The sequence below is a fragment of the Bos javanicus genome, chromosome 18, assembly GCF_032452875.1.
Source record: "Bos javanicus breed banteng chromosome 18, ARS-OSU_banteng_1.0, whole genome shotgun sequence".
Taxonomy (NCBI): Eukaryota; Metazoa; Chordata; class Mammalia; order Artiodactyla; family Bovidae; genus Bos; species Bos javanicus.
In genome coordinates this window covers 22,509,165-22,535,172 of record NC_083885.1, presented here as the reverse complement: position 1 = coordinate 22,535,172, position 26,008 = coordinate 22,509,165, and the positions used below count along the sequence as shown (strand labels likewise).

General features: G+C 39.1%; 1 protein-coding gene across 6 annotated transcripts in view; it reads right to left on the bottom strand.

Moving 5' to 3' along the window:
• Positions 1 to 26,008, bottom strand: part of FTO (FTO alpha-ketoglutarate dependent dioxygenase) — a 423,456-nt gene that overhangs the window by 128,757 nt on the left and 268,691 nt on the right. Inside the window, exon 9 of one of the 6 annotated variants that reach the window (XM_061387221.1) lies at positions 1,958 to 19,347. The exons of the other annotated variants lie outside the window; for them this stretch is intronic. Coding sequence (XP_061243205.1) covers positions 19,341 to 19,347 — 7 coding nt within the window. The 3' untranslated portion in view covers positions 1,958 to 19,340. Of the gene's footprint in view, positions 1 to 1,957; positions 19,348 to 26,008 lie in introns of those variants that run through there. 6 annotated transcript variants of the gene reach the window in all.

Sequence of the window (26,008 nt, the reverse complement as noted above, 5' to 3'; positions counted from 1 at the left end):
TGAACTGGGAAAAGGGGGCTATGGGGAGGAAGACTCTCTCAGGAGTTTTTCTAGCTCACAGATGCTTGATTTGGATGATGGAACCAATAAAAAACAAAGAGATGACAGTAACAGCAAAACTCCTGGTATTACATGAGGTATGGAGAAGTATAGGGGGTACAAATCTAGGTCTTGGTGCTAGATTGCCAAGGTTAAAATCTTAGCTCTGTCACTTGGTAGCTCTACAACCTTGGGAAAATTCTTAATTTTGCTGGTCTTCTTCATTTCTCTATATTTCTTCACTTCCCACAAAATGAGTGGGAGAGGGATAAATTAGGAATTTGGAACTAATATATACATACTACTATATATAAAACAGGTAAACAGCAAACACCTACTGTATAGCACCAGAAATTATCCTCAATATCTTGTAATAATCTAAAAATGGAAAATAATCTGAAAGAGGGTAAATATATATTTATTTAGAAAATAGAAAATTTTATAAAAATATATATTAAAACTATTTATCCTCTTTCAGATTACTTTGAAAATATTATATATATGAAACTGATTGACTATACACCTGAAACTAACACAACATTGTAAATTAACTATACTTCAATAAAAAATTATCTAACAAATGAAGGATAACAACAGTAATTATTCATGAGTTTGCTCTCAAGGATGAAATGATATAGGAAGCATTTAGAATAGCACTTGGCATACAGTAAGTGTTCAATAAGTGCTACATAGATCATTACGTGAAGGGTAGATTTCCTTTCCCTGCCATCTAAAATACTACTTAAAACAGGTATGAGAAAGATGTTAGCAATGAAACCCATGCTCCCTCTTTCAGAATCAGGGATGGAAAAGCTCTAACAAGTTGGATATGGCAAACCCTGCTGGAATTTTTTTTCTTCATAGCTCAACCTAGGGCCCCAATGTAACAGAGCAACGCCATAAAGCTGGCTCCTCCTGGCTTCTTATTGTCTTGGCACTGAACAATCAATTTGAAAGTACATTAAGTTATTTAACAGGTCACCAAGTAGCAGAAAGCTAAAAGTTTAACCATATTTACAAGGAAGAATTATATGAAAATATTTTTATGGATGCTATAAAAACCACCATTAAAAATGACTGCATTGAAAAGCTGAACATGTATGGAACAAATGGGCAACTCTTAAAATATTACCTGGTTCCAGACAGTCCAAATTTTGTGTCTCGTTAGCGAGTAAGATAGATGACTTTGTCTGAAATGATGTTTTATAAATCCTATTAAGAGGCTATAAGGGACGCAATGGCTCCCAAAACAGGAGAATTAATTTCTGAGTTCAATCCCCATTGTACACACAAAAATGAGGGAGGGGGATGGGAGGGGGCTTACTGTTGATGCTGTTTTTGGATTAATATAATAATAATGCTCTCTAACAGTTACGTTCTATACTTTTCAAAATACATGTACACTTATTATCTCACTTTGATCCTTGCAAAAAGCCTATGAGGCAGTTTAAGTAAATATTACTCGTGGATTTTTTTTTAAAAATAATCGTTGTTTTTTAGTTGTGTTGTTGTTTTCACAAGCCAGGGGTGGTGGTGGTTGTTTAGTTACTAAGTTGTGTCCGACTCCTTTGCGACTCAAATGATTTCCCAGGCAAGAATATTGGAGTGGGTTGCCATTTCCTCCTCCAGGGGATCGAACCTGGGTCTCCTGCATTGGAGGCAGATTCTTTACCACTAAGCCACCTGACCTACTGCTACTGCTACTGCTACTGCTAAGTCACTTCAGTCATGTCCGACTCTGTGCTTCACCAAAGTCAGTGAAAGCCAAGCTGAGTTAGACCCTTGCAGCTCCCTGATGCACAGGATGTGGAGTTGTAAGAGCTTGTGTTTATGATGTGGAGATGGTACAACTCTGTCTGCACAAACCCACAGAATGGAGGAAGCTACACTGTCATTTTAAACTCTGTATCCAGATATATTAAAGGCATTTGTTTGTTCTTTTACTTAAAAAAAAAAAAAAAAAAACTGAAGTGATGTACTCTCACCACCACATAAATAATAGCATAGTGCTTTGTATACATACATATATATATTTTTTAAGAGCAAGACTTACTCCAATGATTGGTGCAATTTTGTTTTTTGCCTTGCCTTGCCAAAAAGAAAATATGGCTTTAATAGAAGTTTACATCTGCGTGGTATTACATGCATGTAAAACAGATGTAACCTAATTACATTTTCATTTAAATTGCTAAATAGCTACTTAAGTAAAAAGCTAAAATAACATACAAACAACAGTTACTATAATAACAAGTGTACTTAGAATTAAATGAAAAGGATCAAAGCTACGGCATATAGAATTTGAGTTGGTCTTTCAAAAAGACAGTGACATAACAACGCTGCCTTCAATTACTCAGTAATCTAATGTCTCTAGAGCTCAGCCTAGACCCGTGGAAGAAAATCCATCGAGTTTTTATAAAGACTCTGGGTTTCATGAAGATTAGACACACTCTACTAGAGATTATATAGCAAAACCCTAAATTGGAAATTAGAATTCCAGGGCAATACAATCAGCTTGATTATAGTTTTAAGCAGACCTGTCTAGGCTGAAATCAGAAGTCGGCTCCCAACTTGGAGATCAGGACGCCCTTTCCGTATTCTTAAAAGAAGACAACGTGCCACATCAGGCATTGCATATTCATGGCCCAGCCCTTCCGGGAGCCGCACAAAGGCTCCACAGAAGGCTCCGGAGCCTTTGGGATGATGTTCGGCTTTGGAGCATGGCGAAAGAACACGTGGTCAGTCCTCACAAAGAAGCAGAGGAAAACACGGCGTGCCGGGCTGGGGTGGCTGAAACCGTAAACGGCGGACTCTGGCAAAACTCAACCCGGTTTAACCTAGATTTGCGGGGTAGTGTCCTGTCCTGGCTTTCCCTTTTCAATTTCAGTTTTAACCAAAGTGAATTCCGGGCATTTGGAGATGGTGGTTGTAATTTTAAGCAGCTGGAGAGGAAAACTGAACTTTCAGAGTGTATGAGCAGTATGAATTCATTTCAAAATTAGAACAGCCTATTTCTAAAAGCAGACCATTTAGAGTAGGAGTGCATTTTGAAAATAAACCCCCATTAGCCTTCTTCTCTAAACTAGTCCAGCCAGTTTTTCTAAATTTTGCTCAGGAGTGTAGAAAATAAAGGGCTTCCCAGGTGACACAGTGGTAAAGAACCCAACGGCCAATTCAGGAGATGCAGGTTCAATCCCTGGTCTGGGAAGATCCCCTGGAGGAGGAAATGGCCACCCACTCCAGTATTCTTGCCTGGAAAATTCCATGGACAGAGCATTCTGGCAGGCTACAGTCCTTGTCCTTGTTTGTATTAATCACTGAGTCATCTCCAACTTTTTGCAACCCCATAGACGATAGCCTGCCAGGCTCCTTGTTGGTTATGAAAAAATAGCAGTGTGCACATGTTGACCGCAAATTCCCTATCATGTCTTCCCATCCTACCCACCTCAGTAACCACAGTTTGTTCTCTAAGTCTGAACACCACCTCGTGCATTTTAATGGGTGAAGAAAGGGCTGCAAAGACGCATACGGTCTCTTATTCAGGTTCTTTTGCAAATGCCCTGTACTTGAATCATAAGCAATGACTTAAAAGGGATCCCATACATGTAACATTGAGTGGGAAACATTTTCTTTTTCTTTTCCCTAACTAGGCCTGCTATACCAAAAATGTGGTGAGTTCCTGTCTGAGACTATCTCTGGATCTGAAATAATAGTGAGGTGTGTATTTGTGAAGAGGGAGCAAATGTTCTTTGAGAATCTTCTTGTCCCATTTCTGTTCCCCGGGTCGAGTGCCCTGGATTGGGTCGAGTGCCCTGGATTCATCTCCTCAGGCTGGCTGCTGTTTGCTTTCTGCAAACACTGTTCATAAAGTTTCACAATGTGTTGAGAACAAGTTTGCAAAAGGCAAGCGAAGGCTTGCCTTGATTTTGTAACCAATTATTTCATTTGTATTTTATAAATCGGTCATAAATGTCATGGACTAATTGCTGCCCTGTCCCCCTTCCCCACCCCCATACGCCCACTGGAACAAACAGGCAATCTTGTACCACTCTTGCCAGAGGCCAAGAATTAATGGCGGGTTTTAAACTAAACTTCATCTATTTGGAAGGACATCAATGGTAGCTGAGGACACATTGTAATTTCTCTGCTCACCACCACTCCCCTCTGCCCTGGAAAACAAACATATTTCTATCACAGCACTCTTTGCCCAAGAAACTCAGATGCCAGTTAGACATCCAGAAAGAAACCAAAAGAAACAATATTAAAATAATCATGTCATAACATCACTGACTTAGCCAAGGTCTTTTCTTGTCTATCTGATCATTGCTAAACCAGTCATTACTCAAAAGCACACATTAAGTGATGATTTATCTGTTTGACTGTGGTACAAACACTATCTCCTGTTGATGCTTAGTGGCTCTGGGAAAGGAAACATGAATAATGTCCTGCCTCTGAATGAACTTTGAAGAATAACCACATTCCAAAAGTTGATGGGCGGGAGGAGGAGAGAAAGTAATTACTCTGTGATGGGTTAAAAGTCAGTAAGAAAAGAAAGCTGAGGGCGGCTCTGCCCTACAAACATTTCTGGAACAACTCCCTTAAGTCGGCCTTGACAAAGGATCTATGTCATTAAAAGGAAATGAAATAAATGTGACAAGCTGCTCTCAACCTCAGAGTAACTCTGCACTCTTTGCAGGAAGGTTTAAAACCACAGAACACTCATCATCCCAAATTTGTGTCATTGTTTTCAGTCGGTAAGTTGTATCTGACTCTTTGCAACGCCACAGACTGTAGCCCGCCAGGCTCCTCTATCCGTGGAATTTCCCAGGCAAGAATACTGGATTGGGTTGTCATTTACATCTCCAGGAAGTCTTCCAGACTCAGGGATTGAACCTGCGTCTCCTGCATTGGCAGGAAGATTCTTTACCGCTGCACAGGGAAGCCCCCATATACCAGCCTATGAACACTTCCCTGGGGGGACAATTAAGTATTGCCACTAAGCTGCCAGCTCCACCTTCTGTGGTGTTTGAAAGCTTAAGTCACAAACATGTGGCTTGCAGGTAAATTCCAGCCTTCAACAGGTTTAAAAACACTTTAAAACGTTAGTTGCCAAAATGTTTATACAAGTACACTTCATATAAAAGTCAGGATTTCCGGCTTCCGTCGGAAGAAAGAAATCTGACAAGTCCACGACAGCGGGCCTGTTCCCTCAGGGCAGCCAGTTGTCCTCTTTAAACTCAAGGTGGGCTTCCTGGCTCTTCCTGGTCCCCACGCCTCCCTGTCACATGGCACCTGGCTCCGGTATGGATCTGCTCCTTTGTGTATCTACTAATGAACTGCCCACCAATACTACTTTTCCCTACTTGAAGGCAGAGAAGAAAAGGATGTCAGAAGCACCAAGTCCTCTCTAGCAGTTCCAGCTGTGATGAAAATTCCACTCCACTGAGTCAGTGTTTGAGTTTCGGAAAAAGGTACCACAGACCCTTATATTCGCCTGAAGATGTGCTGGGACCCCATCCACTCAGACCAGTCAGCAGCAACTCTAAACAGCATCTGGTTTCCTAGGGTCCTGGGCTTCCCTGGTGGCTCAGCAGTAAAGAAGTCACCTGCCATGCAGGAGCTGCAGGAGATGTGGGTTTGATCCCTTAGTTGGGAAGATCCCCTGGAGGAGGACATGGCAACCCACTCTGGTATTCTTGCCTGGAGAATCCCATGGACTGAGGAGCCTGGCAGGCTACAGTCCACAGGGTCAGAAAGAGTCGGACATGACCGAAACAACTTAGCAGGCATACAACCCTAGGGCTCTGGTGCATGTTTTAAAGGCAAACTATGAAAATGAATCTTACTATCCTCTAAAGGAAAAATCCATCATATTCTTACTTATTACTCCAAAATTAAGTGTGTTAAAAGTTGAACTATCCAACACGCATTTTCAGCCTAACTCTCACAGTTGTGATGGAAAAAATCCTCTTCTTCCTCATGATATATTTTTTATAATGAGGGCCACACACACACACACAAAATGCAGAAAGAAATCTCAGAATCTTTGATGATAGAAATGCATGTACATATTTTGCACCAGCCAGCAGTAATTATTTTACTACATGAGGCCCAGGGTAGGTAGTAATATGCAATACCTTTCAACTTGGCACCATCTCCAAAACAGACAGAAAAAAAAAAAAAACTGACCTCTGATCCTGTTTGAAGCATCACTACCTGCTTGGGTAGTGTTTGCATGTTAAAATATTTATTTGCTTCATAAAAAAATCTATCTGAATATCCAGTCTCTCAGCAGTAAAGATTCTGATTTCCATCTTAGCAGAAGCCTTAAGTAATTTGGGGCTATGATCTAAACGCTACAAGCTTTACCCACTTAAAACTTTGCCAGCTTCGAGCTGCATGTTTTTCTCACTGGCTCTTTATTTGCAAATCATAGTAGAGATTCAGGTGAAAGGTGATGAAGTTTCAACAGCTGCAAAAGCCCAGTTAGAAAACTCTTGTTTCCTGGACAGAGCTTCCAAGAGCGTAATATTTCTGAGCCTTCTGTCACTTGAAGATGTGAATTTGTACCAGTGAGGCTGAACAAGTTCTCATGAGCAGGTATTATAATGGTAACTTCTGCATGTGGTATAGGAGAGAATTAAGCCTCCTGATGCCTATGTTGTTGTTATTCAGTCGCTAAGTCATATCCGACTCTTTGTGACCCCATGGACTGTAGCATGCCAGGCTTCCCTGTTCTTCACTATCTCCTGGGGTTTGCTCAAACTCATGTCCATTGAGTCGGTGATGCCATCCAACCATTTCATCTTCTGTCGCCCTCTTCTCTTATCCTCAATCTTTCCCAGCACCAGGGTCTTTTACAATGGGTCAGCTCTTCACAGCAGGTAGCCAAAGTACTGGAGCTTCAGTTTCAGCATCAGTCCTTCCAATGAATATTCAGGGGTGATTTCCTTTAGGATTGACTGGTTCGATCTCCTTGCTCTCCAAGGGACTCTCAAGAGTCTTCTCCAGCACCACCTCTAGGCAAGCTGACCCCTACAGGCAAGCTTCTTCACTAAAATCCCTCTGGTTATAACATGAGGGCACATGAACTACCATCAAGTTAAGCTCTTCTTCATCTATCTATTGTCATGGTATTTGAACAACACGTTTAATAAAAAGGATTTAAAATTTAATTTCCCTCATGAAAAAGGAAAATGTAAATCTCACATAAAGCACGCTACTCTAGCATATTCACCAGCTGAGGCAGGCAAAAGGCTCTTGAGGTACGCCATGCCCTTCCATAACAGAGTGACTCTCAACCTACCTCAACAATGAGCTTGAGACTTACCCCAATGCCTCCTTTCTAATGGTTTCTAATCACAGAGGGTGGTGGAGTGAGCCTGTGCTTAATTTCTCAATGAGGTTCAGGACTGTGATACTGAAATTAGGCTCAGAATCGCTCTTAAGAGCAGAAAGGCTTCAGATTTTCCTTCATGTATAGTGGGGCTTCTCTAGTGGCTCAGACAGTAAAGAATCTGCCTGCAATGCAGGAGACCCGGGGTTCAGTCCCTGGGTGGGGAAGATCCCCTGCAGATGGGAATGGCTAACCCACTCTAGTATTCTTGCCTAAGAGAATCCCATGGACAGAGGAGTCTGGCGGGCTACAGTCCATGGGGTCGCAAAGAGTCGGACACAACTGAGCGACTAACACTTTCACTTTCTACTGATACTACTCACAGAAAAGTGACTTCATCTTCTTTTGTGTTTGTTTGTTTGTTTTTGGTAGGACATCTGGGGAATACAAAGGAATATGGTCCCTCACATGTGGATGCCATTAGGACTTTACCTCCAAATTTAATAGTAGTTTGTCAGGCCTGAAACACTGTGGAAAACCCTGCTATCTCACTGAGAAGAAAACTGGCGACATTCTGTTTAAAATTGTGGATAACATGACTCTATGGGAACTGAGAATTTTGTAATGACAAGCTGTATCAGAAAACAGTTTTTGTGTCTAATCCTGTGTTAGTTATGGTCACTTCAGGAAAAAAAAAATAAATAAAGCCCTAATGTTGCAATAAAAAATATAAAAGTTGTTCACTGAGTTATTTAAACAGTTTCTTAAGAAACTTTCTATCTAGACCTTAATAATTTTCTGTTTAGATTTATTGATAGGGACAAACCTAAATACTAGAGCAAAATTATGTCCTCAACAGTATTGCCAGTGGCTGCCTAATGCCACTCTTAATTTATAGACAAAAGGTTTTAGGGACAGCTTTTGGGATCCAGATCTTGGGTCTGGATCTCCTTGCAAGGAGAGGCTCTTTCTTAAGTTGTAGAAACTGCTGATTAGGGTTTTGGCGGCCTTTTTGGCACCTTTAGGCAAATTAGTAGAAGGTGCCCCTGTGGGTAAACAGAGTCCCAGTTTGGAGAGGGGAGACTGCCTTGGATTTCAGCTCCTCCCCGCCTCATGCCAGCCCCTCCCTCTGCTGGGAGCCTGAATGAAAAAAGTCTAACTTGTTTACCTAGTACTGAACCTGAAAAATGCATGATTCAGCCACTTTGTTGGTTTCTGGGTAGCAAAAGTCTTGTCAAGTAATCTCACCAGAGATGATCAGTGATCATTTTACAACTCTTTAGTAAAATGACTCCCACAGCACCAAGTTAGAAGAACTAGGAATAAATCAAGAGATTCTATAGAGACACAAAACAGAAAAGAGCAAAGTCATGTGGTTTCATTTCATGACTAACCAGTTCTTCTTGACTTCAGGGTTGGACTGGTTCTATCTTCATATTTTTGACTCATAAAGGGCACACACACAGCTGAGATCAGCAGGTCTGGTCTTTCAGTGGCATGAAGAGCCACGAGCGGAGTTCTGCTAGTGAACATCATAAATATGGAAGCCAGGTTTTAAGGTCCTGAGATCTGACTTAATGAGGCAACATGCTTTGGCTTAACGCTTCCTATAACCCAAATAAGTTTCCAGGGAGAGAGCAAACTGAAGCTCCCCTGTAAGGATGCGTGCATGGAAGGAGCTTCCAAATGTACCAAGATTTTACCACAATATTATTATTTTACCAAAATGTTACTCCTTTTAAAATTATTTTTAGTCTTCAAAAAAATTTTTTGGGATATAGTTGATTTACAATGTTGTGTTAGTTTCTGGTATACAGCAAAACGAATCTGACATCCATATATGTATATAGTCGCTCTTTTTTTAGATTCTTTTCCCATAGAGGTCATTACAGAGTATTGAGAAGAATTCCTTATGCTATACAGTAATTCCTTATCAGTTATTTATTTTATATATAGTAGTACTTATATGTCAATCCCAATCTTATAACTCTTTAATTATATAATTATTGGTTAGCAACAATAAAGTCTTACCAGATGTATAGAGACTTCTGAAGTTCTCTCCTTTACCTCCTTCTTGGGATTTCCACTCTGCTAAGATTAGCTCCAAATGCAAATTATGTAGCAGCATGTTGTTAATGAGTTCAGAGCCATTGTAGCTAGTAACCGTGAATATGTATGTCTCCAAAGGAAGGAGGCAATGGCATCCCACTCCAGTACTTTTGCCTGGAAAACCCCATGGACGGAGGAACCTGGTAGGCTGCAGTCCATGGGGTCACTAAGAGTCGGACACGACTGAGCGAATTCACTTTCACTTTTCACTTTCATGCATTGGAGAAGGAAATGGCAACCCACTCCAGTGTTCTTGCCTGGAGAATCCCAGGGATGGGGGAGCCTGGTGGGCTTCCGTCTATGGGGTCGCATAGAGTTGGACACGACTGAAGCGACTTAGCAGCAGTAGCAGCAAAGGAAGGAGAAAATGCTCTGAAGACATAAGAAGTTCAAACACACACACGTGTGTGTGTGTGTTTATACATGGCCAATAGGCTTGAAAAAAAAATTCAACCACAGTAACAATAAAGAAGTAAGATATTACTTTTGCCCATAAAATTGGCAAAAAAAAAAAAAAGTTTTTTTAATGGCACTACTCCATGTTCACAAACACGAGAAGGGATGAGCAGTCTTAAAAACTGTTGATGAAAATGTAAATTGGTACATTTTTCTGGAAATCAAATATTTTAGTTTTACTCAAAAATTCACTGCACACATTTATTAGGTATCTATGATTTGTTAGGGATTTAAAATGTCTAGTCCCTTCAACCTTGTAATTTCGTACCTAGAAATCTGTTCGATAAAGGGTCAAAGATTCTTACAAATGGATGTCTGTCGTAATATTTAAAAGTGAAAAACAAGAGATGTGGTTAAATAAAGTATTGTCTATTTTGAGGAGAATGATTCTTGAATGAAGTGCAAGAGTCAGAAAATGATAACAAAATCTTTTCTGTGAAAGGGACAGGGTACACAAAATTTAAAAACAAACATTCCTAACCCATTACCAAATATTGACAGTTCTGGATGTTCTTTATTTTCTTCCAGTGTTTTTCTATAATTTTCACTTTTTCTACAATGAACATTCATCAATTTTAAAAGTAGTAGGAAGTAGTAAACAAACAAAAAAAAGGAATTAGCTAAACAGCAGATGCATTTAGAATCTGAAAAACATATAACTGAACAAGAAAACAGCAAAATGGTAATTGCAAAATTACATATGTACATTTGGGTGAAGATTTACAAATCCTCAAGATATAAACATTTGGGCCCCTGAAACAACCTTGAAGGAACCTGTAAAAGGCATCAGAAAATATTCAAAACAGAAGATCCATTAGAGATTACCTAGTTTAATCTCTTCATTGCACAGTTGTGGAAACAAAGATTAAGTATCACAGTGGCTTGATCCCTCACTGCAAGTTAAGAGACTAAAAACCCAGGACTCCTGCTTTCCAATCTGTGTCATTTCCATAACTTTAGGAACTGCAAATAGGTTTCATCTAAATTACAAGTGCCAGGAGTAGCTATTTGATCTCCTGTGTTGAGAAAACTCAGGAGGAAAACATGAATTAAGATCAGTGGTATCAGCCATAGGTGGGAGAAAAGGGAGTAAGTGCTGGGCCTGTCAAATGTTTGACATTCCTGCAAAAACTTATATAATACTGTCCTCTCCAAACCAGGTGCTTGTCCCTATAAAATAGGAAATGTCTATTTCTAGGGAGACATTTAACATTAATTAGGCATTAATAAAACTACAGCTTTAACAACGAAAAAAAATGAAGAGAAAGAAAAGTTTATCCTTTCCAACTGAAAAGGGGCAATTACAGGTTTCATAAAGGTGCAGCATCATGCTTCAATGAAATATTTATACTCTCTCTCCATAAAGAAGCTAGGAGGCAAGAGCAAAAAAAAAATTTGAAAGAGCATACTCATGCCTTGACTCTGGAAAGCTATAAATAGAAATAAAGTTCAAAGACATAAGGGAAGCTGCATGCAAAAGCCTTGATGCTAAAATAGCCAAAACCAATCAAGCCTTGGACAAACTTCAAAAGGGTCAACTTCATGGAAAGGTTAGAAATGAATGAGTTCTACTGAGACCTGTTAACTACAGTCTATACAGGGAAAAGACATCTACAGGGAAATCTCACTTATGAAAATAAGACATAAAAATAATAAATAAAACACCAGAAAATCAAATCCATCTGTACATTACATCAGGATCAAGAAAGGTCTATTCTAGGAGTACAAGGATGGTTCAAGAGAATAAAATCTAATAATCTACTATATTACATTTACAAATTAAAGGAAAAAAACATATGATCATCTCAATAGTCTCCTCCTAAAAAAGAGGGATCCGATTAAATGCAATATCCACTAAAGAGAACAAAAATTCCCTTACTTCATAAAAGATATTCTACCAGAAATCTCAGCAAATCTCAAACTTACTCATAAAACATTAGTATTCTTATTACCAACAGGAAAACCATAAAGATGCCTACTATTCCTGCTATTTTTCAACTTTATTCTGAAAATTTCAGCTAAGGCAGAAAGAAAGAAAATTTTCAAGTGCCTGTGTTAGAATCAACTGAAAAACTACTAGAACTAATAAAAGAGTTTAATAAGATAAATAAATGTAAAAAACCAACAACTATCTTACATACTTGTAACTCTTACCACAAGAGCAAGAGACACCATGAAATATCTAGAAATAAACTTAGGAAGATGTGAGGAAAACTTTTAAAACTCTACTGAAGTACACAAAAGATGACATAAATAAATATAAAATATATCATCTTAATGGATGAGGAAACTTAATTTTTAAAAAGTTCTCTAACATATAAATCTATAAATTCAATGCACTCATAATAAAAATACCAATGGGATGTTTTTAAATGAAATTTGACACATCCTGAAATTCATCTGGAAGAAAAAGGCATGAGAATAGCAACAAAATTATTTTAAAAATAGGAAGGACAGGCATTATGATATATCAGAACATAATATTTTGGTACTTAGGCAAAAATATAATTCAAACAGAATTGATAGTGCAGAAACTGACATACACATTTATGGGAATTCAGTATATGATAAAAGTGTCTTTTCAAATTAGTAGAGATAAGAATGGTTTATTTTAAAAATGTTATTGTTCCAACTGGTTTTCCCATTTAAAAAAAAATTAGTAAAGTTAATCTCTACCTAACAACCAGTCACAAAGGTAAAATTTTGGTAGATTAAAGAAATAAACATTAAAAACAAAACTATGAAAGCACTAGAATACAATAAAAATGGATTTATTTCAAAACATGGAGTAAGAAAGGCAGTCTTAAGAAAGCAATAATATGCAAAAACTATAAAGGAAAAGAATAATATATTTGATAAACGCATATGACAAGATTAAAATACATCTGAGATAAAAGATATCACAATAAAATAATTTCAAAATTAAATAATAAGTGACATAAAGAGAACAAATTTGTAACAGAAAATTGAAGAGAATCAATATATAGAAATATAAATAACTATAAATGAATAAGAGAAAAATAAATAACAGAAAGATGCATAAAGGGTATAAACAAGTAATATGAGAAGAAACAAATTTAATATTCAATAATAACATGAAAACATGCTCACTAGTGATCAAACGGAGAAGGCAATGGCACCCCACTCCAGTACTCTTGCCTGGAAAATCCCATGGACGGAGGAGCCTGGTAGGCTGCAGTCCATGGGGTCGCTAAGAGTCGGACACGACTGAGAGACTTCACTTTCACTTTTCACTTTCATGCATTGGAGAAGGAAATGGCAACCCACCCCAGTATTCTTGCCTGGAGAATCCCAGGGACGGGGGAGCCTGGTGGGCTGCCGTCTATGGGGTCGCACAGAGTCGGACACGACTGAAGCGACTTAGCAGCAGCAGCAACAGTGATCAAAAAAATGCAAATTAAAACTACAAGATAGAATTTTTCATCTATCAAAGTGGCAAAAATAAAATAATCAAGATTGTCAAATGAATAACAACTCCTCATATTCAAGTGATGGGAACAGAATTGACACAGCTTTTTTAGAGATGATTTAACAGTCACTAAAGTTTTAAATGTGTACGTACTTTAACCTATTATTACCATTTCTTGACTTCTACACTACAGAAATATTTGGTCTATATATGGACCAAGAGGCATGAAGAAGGGTATTCACTACAATATGGCTTGTGATAGCAGAAACAAAAGAAAAGAATTCATATATCACCAATAGCAAGGGAGTTAAAGTCAGACATGGAACATCATGCAGCAGTCAAAATGAATTGCTTAGATTTGTACGTACTAACACAAAGAGCTTTCAAAGTGAGTTTACAGTGAATAAACACAAGTTGTAGAACTATATAGTTTGCACCATCTGTAAAAAATAAAGAGAGAAGGAAAGAAGGAATGAATACGGAAAGGATGAAATTAAGATAAGACAATGCACAGAAAAGAAAAAAGAAAGAATGAAAAGAATCAGATAATACCATTATTTTCTATCGGTACATATATAAATGTGCACAAGAACATAAGAGGCAGATTGAAAAGGATACACATCAAGCTGATTACATGACTTTTGCAGGGGAAACCAATATTTGGTGATAGAGCCAAAGAAAGTTTGCTTTTCTGGAGAGGCAACACAGAGCAATGGTTACAAGTACTGGAGGTAGGATGCCTTGTTCTAATAGTTATTTAAATCAATCCATGCCTCAGATGTCATCTGTAGGTTGGGGTAATAATAGTACCTACTCATAAGATTTACTGTAATCAATAAATTCATATACATCAAGCACATGTCTGGCATATAGTAAACATAACATAAATATTAACAGTTAGGGTAATTTGCATAAATTTGCTGATACGTGACTTTTTTGATGTACAAAAATAGTAATTTTATACGGTTCAACTTAATGTTATTATTTATATATTTTTTTCTTTTAAATATGCATTACATTTTTTTTTTTTTTTAAGGACTGTAGAGAAGGAAGGCTCCGGGTAAGATTAGTGGAGTACAGAGGGAAAGGAAGAGTCAGTATGTACAGACGTATTAAATAATTTCAATATCTGAGTGTAGAAAGATCTTATCTTCAGGGAAGAAAGTCAATATTTAGAATACCTTTGCCAAGTAAAACTTGAGACATGCTTTCAAAATCTAGTTTGTACATACTTCCACATAAATTCACTGGACCAAATCTTTCTATAAATGACTATATTCTGTATTATAGTTATAATTTGATTAAACCTGGAATTTCAAAGAAATACTACAAATTGAAATAATGCCTAAATTAGCATAAAATAAATAATAAATTTTCTTTTGTCAAAGTATTACATACCACTTTATCCTAAATAAACAGCATGTTTTCAATTTGTTGTGATGATAACATTCATATCATATATAGGATGTAGTTGTAACACACACACATGACTATTACAATATTGGAAACCATATGAAATGGATCTTTATATTTTAAAAAGGTTAGACTGGCCTTAGTTTTATTTTGAATGCTAATATCAATTTTTAAATGCACTCTCTATAAAGACTAGTGAAACAACCTCAGCTGAAGTTAATTTAGAAATAGAAAACTATACATAAATATAAAAACAAATCTCTAGTATTAAATACACAAACAACTCAAGGAGAGAAGAGATTCCTAGGAAATGTTTCTATAAATAGTTTGACATTATTACACAACCTGCTCTGCATCTCTCGTAATGGAAACATTGCTACGGGTGATTGAAGAAATAAGCAACTTTGACATTTCTAGATGTAACTTGAGGAGATTATTTCATCATAAAGGATTGGTATAGAATATACTAACCAACAACTCAATATCAAAACTCTCGTTGCAACTCTAAAACAGTGCAGAATGACATTTAAGATAATCCATTTATCACCATCCAATACAGGCTGCTTGTTCACAAAATGTCAGTGACAAGATAGAGCATTCCGATTTCTGGGCAATGAGTGCCTGCGACAAGGAATCTTTAATACAGCACCCACTGCATTTCTTTATATGCTACTGCCATACCTCGGACTTCAGCTCCCAGAATTTTTGCAATTTATATGAGCAGCTGTACCTATGAAACGCCTTCTCTTTTCTTCACACGCCACAGAAACACTCTCCTCCAAGGATAATGAAAAGTCTGCACGTTCATTTGAGGGCAAGCAATGGACTCCTGGTGAATTCTTGATGTTTTTATTAGCCATCCCGAAAAAGCCCAGTGCTTCTGTTCTGAACATTAACAGTTCTAAAAATCTAAATAATTCTTTTGAATAACAATAATGAGAATCGTGACTTGGCTTTATACGCTACTTATTCATGTTTCACAGTGGTTTTAGACAAGGTACTGCTTCATATGCTCTTCACCAGATCCCTATAAAATTAGCCATGGATTATTAACATTTTATAGGGGAAGAAAACTGAAGTTTGATTTTCCTTTTTTAATTTAAGGTTCAAGCACAATTTTTTGGTTCAAGGTCTGATAGCAAACCAGAATCATTCAATATTAGAGCTCAAATGATCCTTTGGGTAGATTTAAGAAGCCTCTAATTCAAACAGCATGAACTGATGTTCTATTTGACTAAACAAGGCCCACAAACCTACATAATCTGAGATTTTATAAAAATATCCAAATTTCTGCCTTTTCTTGAAAATGTAGCCACACTGGGGCCACCTTCTGCAGAGAAGCAGCTAGATGAAGCTCATCACCACCACCTTCATTTCTTTATTTTTAAATATACATCAGTTATTTTTATTCATAAATAAATTACATAGACTCAATGCTACTTTTTTTTCTCAATTTAATTAAACAGTAGGAAAATAGGCTATAATGATAATAGCATTTTTTTCATTGCTGTCTTTAAATAAAGTATGTGTCCCCCCGTTCACTAGGTTGTCCATTTTACTTTCTTTACGTACAATAAAATGCATAGATCTCAAGTAACAAGTTCAGTGAGTTTTGAAAAATGTATATGCCCATATAACCATCACCCAATCAAAGTATCCATTCCACCTCATCCCCAAGTTCCCTCATTTCCAGCTACTTCCCTCCTCTTTCTCTTCTCTCCTCATTCACGTTTGTTACTGGCCAGGTAATAAATGTTACCAGCACTTGACATTAAAATTCCCAACCTACTTCAAATTTCTTCAGATTTCAGTCAGGGAAACTAAACCCTAAGGAGAGGGAGAGCCAGAAGGAGAAGCGAAGCTCCCGAACCTCTGGTTACTAACACCACCCTCAAGACGAAGCCCTTTCAACCTGTTGCCCAAGAGGTGACCTGAAAGAAATGCGCCCTCACTGCACGGAATCACGGGATCACAGGGGATGGGTGGATGATGAAGGCTGTGACTTCACTGGGGATGAATCAGGTTTGGAAGTAGCAATTAAGCCGCAGAGAGGAATAAGTTAAGACGGAGACTTTTCTGGGAGGGTCACTGTGACCTAGATATGAGCAAGTTTACTCTCTCGGAAGTTGTGATGGGCCTGCTCCGTCCCCACCATCGAGGGAGCATCTGGGGTCAGTGTCCTGCTGTATAGCCTCGCCACTGCTAAACTCTGAAATGGCAGGAGCCCAGAGGCAAAAATAATCTCTGCTCTCCATGCCAGGCCACCTGCTTCTCGTCTGGGGTTTCTCATCTTTGTTTAGGAGGCTAAATGCCATATGGGATCCTGAACCCCTATTTTTTTTTTAAATAATATGTATGAAATTAAACCTGAATGCATTTCTGTATGGAGTTGACTCAGCGCCTTTTTCTTTCTCCATTAATCCCTTTGGTTGATTCAGTTTCCACCTGAGGGTAAGGTACTGTATGAGGAAAACCAGAAATAAGGTATATTCCTACTTTTACATTTAAGAGGTGACAGCATCCTTGGGGCCAAAGTAAGCAGTTCCATATGGCTTTAAAGCAGCCACGAGACACTGGAACCTCAACTACCCCACTCTGAGAATTTTCCTGTACTCTCTGTGTGTGCACTGTGGCACCAGTATAAAGAACCCGCCTGCCAATGCAAGAGACATAAGAGATGTGGGTTCAATCCCTGGGTCAGGAAGATGCCCCTGGAGGAGGGCATGGTAACTCACTCCAGTATTCTTGCCTGGAGAATCCCATGAACAGAGGAGCCTGGTGGGCTACAGTCCACAGGGTCGCAAAGAGTCAGACGTGACTGAAGAGGCTTAGCTCACACGCACTCTGTGCACATGGAAGAGTGAAATTCCTCCTTCTTAAAAGTGTGCACTTTCTTCCCAAGAAAAATGGCTCAGGGGGTTGGATAACCCTGGCACGCAGAGTTGACTTAACCTGCATGCAATCATCAGTACAGCCCCTGGGAACTACACAGGCTTTTTTTTTTTTTTCCTCACCCAGGTTTGAGTCTGTAGCCAATGAGAAGATGCTATAGTTGAAAGCAACCAATGAAAATAATCTGGTCCTGTACTTACGACTTTATGAATGAAGAAGCTGATCACTGGAGAGGTAAACTAATTAAAAACTACACCTTTGTTTACATGTCCTAGGTTCAATACTCAATGCAACTTGATAATATGTGTGTCTGTGTGTGAGTATGCTAAGTTGCTTCAGTTGTGTCTGACTCTGTGTGAACTTATGAACTGTAGCCCGCCAGGCTCCTCTGTCTATGGGATTCTCCAGGTAAGAATACTGGAGTGGGTTGCCATGCCCTCCTCCAGCGGATCTTCCCAACTCAGGGATCAAACCCACACCTCTTATGTCTTCTGCATTGGCAGGTGGATTCTTTACCACTAGTGCCACCTAGGAAGCCACCTTAATAAAATACAGGGCATCATTTTGGTTCCATGCCAATGCAGTGAGGTGAAGAGAAGCAACTCCATTCTGCAAATGAGAAGACTGAGACCCTGAGTAATGAAAAATTCACTTTCGTCCAGAACAATGAAGTCTGATATTAGACAAATATTCACCTCTCTGAGCTTCCGTTTCCTTACCTCTATGGGATAATAACATTTTCTACCTAGTAGGACTGTTGTGAAATTTCAATAACATATGAAAAATGCTAAGAAAGTATCTCAGCATTCAATATATTCTTGTTGTTAGCTATTATTAAACAAAGGACAGAGCCAATAACAGAACCTTCTTCCATATTACTGGCTCGAGGCCCATTCCATTCGTTCATATTATAAGAAACTCTGAATTTACATCATCTATACTGTAGTTAGAACATGCATGAAACACAGAGGTGAAGGACAGAAGTCGGGAGGCAACGGACAAAACTATCTGACACATGGAGATTGGCTGTGGCTGATAAAGGGCATCAGGTAATCATCATTCAGTTTTGCAACTGCATTTCATAGAAGAGTGTGGACGGGATTTTATTAGAAGGCTCTGCCAGAAACATATTGGCAGATACAGCCCTGAGCTTGCGGTTCACCAGATACACAAGAGCCCCTCTTTAGGAAGGGGACCCTGCTTGGGCCCTGGCTCAAGTCCAAGTTAATGCACAGTTAAAAGTGGCAGCTGCAGCCGTGCTGAGATAGGGGGTCCCCTGGAGGAGGGCCTGGCCAAGGAGGCTCTTCCCAAATTACTTATCAATTGTTAACAGAGACAACTTTAAACCACACACACAAAAGCAACCCAAACCTCAACAGAATTTAGCCTCAGAAAATACAGATGTTAGAAGAGCAAGTACAATTAGTCAACAGATGTATGAAAAAACTCAAATAAAGGCAAATCCAAACATCAGTGAGGTTTGATTTTCACCTATCAGTTGGCTAGAATCCCTAAACTGTAAGAATGTTGGCAAGGGTACACTGAGAAGTTGCATACTCCTATTCTGCTGACTGCAGTGCATACTGGTGCAACCCCTTTGGAAAGCAATTTGTTGATATGGACTGAAAACCATAAAGACAGTCATACCTTGATTAAGCAATCCTCCTTTCAGAGCCTAAGGAAGTAATCCAAAATAAGGGAAAAGCAGTATCAGTAAATATGTAATTGCAACAGTACTTAAAATGGTGTCAGATCAAAAGCAACTTAAACGTCCACCAACGGGAATGATTTTGCATATTCGATACATTTCCTTGATGGAATATCTTGCAGCCATATAAGAAAACTGCCTATAATTGTAAGTGAGAAAACAAAGGCTATGACAACTATTTTAAAACGTGTATAAAAAGCATATACAATAGACAAAGACTCAAAGGGAAATAGTCCCAAAACATTAATAGTTGCTTGTGGCTGAGTGTCTTTCTATTTTTTAAAAATGTTTCCACGTGGTCAATTTATTACTGAGGAGATCCCCATTTTGTTAAAGTTAGCATATTATGCGTATCAGTGTGTATTAACTAGCAGCCCAGAAAGCACATCTTACTACAGATGATTTGATCTGACTTAGATGGTTTTATTTATTTTTAACTTAACATTTTATTTATTTATTTAGCTACACTGGGTCTTGGGGCTTCCCTGATGGCTCAAGCAGGTAAAGAATCTGCCTGCAAAGCAGGAGACCCAGGTTCTATCCCTGGGTCAGGAAGATCTGCTGGAGTAGGAAACGGTAACCCACTGCAGTGTTCTTGCCTGGAAAATCTCATGGACAGAGGAGCCTGGCAGATTACAGTCCATGCGGCTGCAAAGAGCTGGCCACCACTGATGATTAAGCATGCACGCACTGGGTCTTAGTTGCAGCACACGGGATCTTCAGTTGCAACATGAGAACTCCTTAGAACAATCCCTAGTTCCCCAACCAGGGATTGAACCTGGGCACACCATATTGGGAGCCTATACGGTTTTAAAATAGTGAATTATCTGCTAATATTAAGAAGTTCAAACAGTTTCACATCCACAGCTCCTAGTGAAAAATCTGAGCATTCTTCACATCCCCACAGGGTACAACTGGTCAGAATGAAGATGCTGCTGGCCCCTGCAAAAAGTCTTAGTGGTGGCCTGTTCATCACAGCTGCCACAAGTCTTCATCCAAGCCTGCTTTACTCTAACCTGCAACCTGCCTGATTGCTGGTCTGTATGATTAAGAGGGGAAAAAAAAGAACAGATGATGGAAAATGGTACCTAACTGAAATCCTTCTCTAAAGGTGAGTCACGCATATTAGGCTTAGGCTTTGGCTGGACCATTATATCACCAGAAATTCATGGTCCACTCCACTATTATTTTCATGATACGTGGCATAGGTGATTCTGGGGTCTTTCCTACCAACAAAAGGACAGTTGTACCCACCTCGATTCTCAACCCTGATCATGTTCCTCAAGCAACATTTCTGCCACTGCAATCGGTCTGCTTTTTCCTTGAAGCTCGTCCCTGGCAAGGCCCTGGCCACCTTCCTTCTCCAAGTTTAACAGGACAACAGAGGCTGACACACTTTAGACACCAGTTCACAGCCACATTGCCCGAGCTGCTTTTCCACATTAAAAATCCGAATTATTTTCTGAGTTTCTTGAGACAGGGAGAGCCAGCAGATTAAAGAAGGTACTTTCTTTCTCCATGTACGTACGTATTTGAGCTGTGATCTGACGGAACTCCAGCTCTTTTTACTGCGGGCAGATGTTGGCATTTTTCTTTTCCCAGGGGCAGGGGGTATAAAAACAGAGCCTGTGTCGTAGCAAACTAGAGACGTGGCATTGCAAGGTGTAGGGACCATCGTATCTACTGCATAAGGATGCCTCATGTTTAGAATGTCTGGGAGCCTGCTGTTTGCAAATCTCTACCCCAAAATCACCAATTACCATTAACACTCTGTGTTACATTCATTTACATAAGCCTCTGCCAAGCTACAACCTTGGTAGATAAATGAATTAGAAAGAAAACGAGCAAAAAAATTTTTTATTAAGTAATTTACTATTCTTCATATCTGATCACATAAAAGCCAAGGGAGTGATTCTGGAGTGAGGACCTTTAGTAAACACAAGGACTCCAAGCAGAATGTCCTTAACTCTTTCCTAAAGCTGGGAAAACTGTTCTTCAGGCAAGAGAGAAGATTTATTTCAGATAAAGGACAAATGCTGTCCTTTAATTAACAACATCTATCTCTGGGACAAGCCCATCAGGTATACAATACAGAAGATTCTTTTAATATAAAGGACAGATGGCAACTTCACTCTTGGGACTTTCAAGGCTGCCCCAGAAAAACACACAATTTTAAAAGGCTTTGAGAATCCCCTAAGGAGAGCCAGGCAGGAGACAAGAAAGCTTCATCGCCCCATTTACAAAGTAAACCAGAAAGTGTCTCCGAACCATCCAGAAACACTTGAAGAAGAGCCAGGGGAAGCCGAAAGGGGAAAATAATAATGTCTGCCTCGTAGTCAGACTGTGAGTCTCGTGAGTTTCCTTTCCTCTCAGCCTGAAGGGCACCTGATGAGAAAGGGTATTAATCGAAAGTGCTGAAGAGCATGCAGGGCTCCACCATCAAATGATGAGAGAGCAAAACACAACTTTCAAGCCTCCTCATTTTTCCTGCTTTTCCTTCATCTTTTTCTAAATTGAAGTATAGTTAATTTACAATGTTGTGTCCGTTTCAAGAGAATAGCAAAGTGATTCAGTTATATGTATATATCTATTCTTTTACAGACTCTTTTCCATTAGAGGTTATTACAAGATATTAAGTATAGTGCCCTTTGCTATACAGCAGGTCCTTGTTGCTTACCTGTTTTATAGACACTGGTGTGTATATGTTTTGTTAATATCGAAAACATCCAACCGGGCCATTGCCACCCAGCTGAGCACTGGGTTTGCTTGGTAAAAGGAGGCTAAGATGAGGTCCCCAGCCCGAGTGGAATGTCTCTCCCTTTATGGTTCTCATTAATTTGACTCCACACACACATGTGTTGCTACAAGATTCCTACAGCATGTGTGAGCCCTGCCTAACTGGGTGCTAACATTGTAAACCACACATCAACACTTCTTGCCCGGGTGTTAATGTCTGTTAATGTCCTGCTGGGGAAAAGGCTCTTAGAACCAGCCCAGCGCCACAATTCAAGACTGCTTGCCGCAGGTTCTAGCCTTGGCGTGTTGATTCTAGACGGTGTATTTTATTAACAGCACTTTGGAGGGGGAGGGGTGCTAGGGCACTGTATTTGGTTTCAAGTTGCTGAGATGATCTCCACACAAGAAGCTTAAAAAGCCACATAAATCTGCAGGAATTTCGGATTGAGGACTTAACCATGTGGAATTCGGCTACTGATACCCCAGATACCAAATTAGGCTTTTCTTCTGCTGCCCTGTGATGGCTTCTAACACAAGGATACAGGGAGGAAAAGGGCTTGCCAATGTCATGGTGAGTTTCCTTGTCTGCACGTTTTCTGCAATGCCTCTGAAATGGTGTATATTTTCCTCCAACTATATTGCCTAAGTTCCCAAGAGCACACATAATTTGCTTATATATCCAAAATGTATATATGCATGCCACAGATAGAGGTGAAGGAAGTATATATTGTGGGCTTCTTTTCTATAACATAGGAAGAATGTACACGCACACACAGACACATATATATGAAAACAAGCTAATTAAGTGACAATTTTAATCATTTGGTGGAGTTTCCTTGAGCTTTGCTTGGCATCACACAAAGTGCATATCTAAGCCACACAACTCCACTCCTGCAAAAAATTGAAAAAAAAAAAAAAAAAAGACATACACACAAGCACAACCGTCAAAACCGGATTTGCCCTTCTCTAAATTAATCCAATTATTCAAATGTCAGTTATATCTGTCACAGCCTGGCTCCTTGGGTCGAACCAAACTGTTAAAAATTAAAACTGTTTTACTTCGTTTAGTCTTTCTGCCTTTTTAGTGTTAAATCCACAGTCTCGACAAAAAGTTGTGGGATTTGACACCCAGTGCAACACAACCCTATTGCTGTCATCCATGCATAATTCACTTTGGAAATATGCACTTGCTTTAAAATGTTACTAAAATATACATGTAACATATGCTAATTGCACTGCGTTGGCTTGTAAGCTCCAGCCACTAGGTTAGATGTAAACTTCGCCAAGTGCATACACTGTACATAAAGGGATTATAAATGAAAGGAAATATCTCTGTCCCTAGCTCTGTCTCCAGCCTTGGCCAAACTGACAGCCCCAAATCCCAGTACCATCTAACATGCCCTTCCCGTGGAGAAGACAGCCTGTTCTCAGAGTCTTAATTACATCCCAGCTGACTGCCCAGCATTGCCAAAATCAGGCAACAAACGCTGGCCCTTCACTCACAATATGGTCTACTAAACAGACTCCTGGTCACACAGAAACTTTCACGATGCGGAGAAATAAAGGGACAAGCAGGAGATCAAGGGAGAGCACAAATAGTAACCTAGGGGATGGAAGAGACAGAAACAATGCTTCCCCACCACGCCAAAAAGGGAAAAGCAGAAAAGAGAGGAGAAAAGAAAAAAAGACAAACCTTCTCTTCCCAGAATCCTTGGGTACCACCGAGCAGCAGAATTTTAACACAGCTATCCTTATTACAATGAAATCAAAGCCCTACTCAGCCAGCCAAGCACTGCTGCTCCTTAAGATGGGATGCTGATACCAAGACTCAGTAGATTAATGATGGTTAAGCAAGACTCACAGCCCCACATGGATCAGGCCATTATAATTACAGAAGAACAGCGTGCAACATTCTACCATTGCAAATGGTATCATATGTTTTCTGGCTGGCTTTTTGGGAAGGGTTTAGCTCATTTGACATGGGCAGAAGGTACTAGAATCTTACAGTTTGTATCCACCTGTCTCTCACATCTACATACAGAAAATTAAGTTTCTTTCTGTTTGTGATCACATCGCACATAGGTGACAACCAAGACGGTCACCCAACATAGAGGCCATTCTTGGTTTGGCTCAATTCTAAATACAGACAAAGGACATAAATGAAATTTACTTTCAGGAGCTTTGGAAGGCACTTCTCCAGAGCAATAAAAACCAAGATCAGCAAAAGATCCTAAAAGGGGGGTAAAAGAGAAAGAATTGCCCTGTGTATTAAAACATTGTATGCTGAGAAAACCAACAGTAGTTTCAAAAAATGAGCACCAAATTAGAAGCTACAAGGGAAATGAGAAATGAACACATTTTCAATAGGTTTCCCATTGAAACCTATTGTAGGTTTCAATTCCCATTCTACATTTGCTTCTTTTTGTCTCCCTTCTCTACAAGGATGCTGTTTTTAAAAATTAATGCACATTTAATTTTACTAATTGATTGTAGTATTGCAATTGTGTTTCTGAGGGTACCATATATTCAACACAATGGGAACAGTGCCCCCTGGCATTCGATCATGGACCAATCCTGGTTGATTTGAAATTAAGCTGCTTCTCACATGGGCAACTCCACGAAATAAGTTCCAAAAGGACTATGGATTTAGCTATTTTAATGATAGTAGAGGAGCCTCCCAAACAAAACAAAGACAGTAGCTAGTCAAATAGCAAAAATGACTCATAGGCATCAAGTACCATTTACAAAGCACTTACATATATATACGTCTGCACGAAGTTTCAAAATTACACTGTAAGGTTGGTATTAGTCTTCCAATTTTATATAAGAGGACACTGAAGGTCAGACAAGTTAGAAGGCTCATCCAAGACAATGGGGTTTTTGACCACAAAATGCATACTGCGCTGTGCTGCTGCTCTAGAAACACAGAAGGAAGACAGGATGAAGTAACTGAATGTTGCGTGTGCACAGGGTTGGACGAATCAGGAGAACACCAGTACCTCACTTTAGGGTAGGGAGCGGGCTTCAGGCAGGTAGCAAGGTGCTGAAATGCAGCTCCTTCTAGTATCTTCCCTTCTCCCCAACATAGCTGCCCTTGGGTAGGGAAGATGAGGACATCAGAGATGCCTTTATTAGGACTTTCAAAGAGATTATAAAGTCCTAAGAGTACAACTAAGCGCTTGAGCATGCCACCACTTAAACAACACCAGCACTGTCATCCTAGGGCCACTGCTAATTCCTTCTTTATAAAATAAAATTATGCCACTAATCCCTATTATACGCGACAACATGACGCGATGTTTTATAAAAGGAGTCATTATTATATGCCTGGAGTAACAACAAGGAAACTTACAACTGTTAGGATAAATGATTCTGGGACTCACAAACTAGGTTTTTTTTTTTTTTTTTGGTTGTTGTTTGTTTTTAGCTTTACCTCAGGGAAAATGCTGAGTTGAAAAAAACAAAAAAAGTTTCGTTATAATCTGAGTTTAGCATGGCTTAGGTAGAAATCATAATCTAATGCTTCATACGCAGCCCTAAAATTAAATCTTTATACTGTTTTATCCTTTGAGCTGTATAAAGCTATAAGACAAGAAAACAATGGGTTCAGTATACCTTAACAGTGCTGAGTAATAGCCATGTCAATGATTCATTACTTTCTCTGGAACTTAAATAATGAAGATTTGGAATCCTGCTTCCATTATAGAGACAGACTACATTCAAACTGCATCTTGAGAATTGATACCAAACATCCTTTGGGGATAAATTCACTGCAATTTGAAGTCTGGGAAGGCAACCAAGATATTTAATGGAAAGAACATGGACACATTAAACATGTGCTTAAAGAAGAAATTTTCAAAAAGAGAAAGAAAACAACTTTAAAATCCAAGCC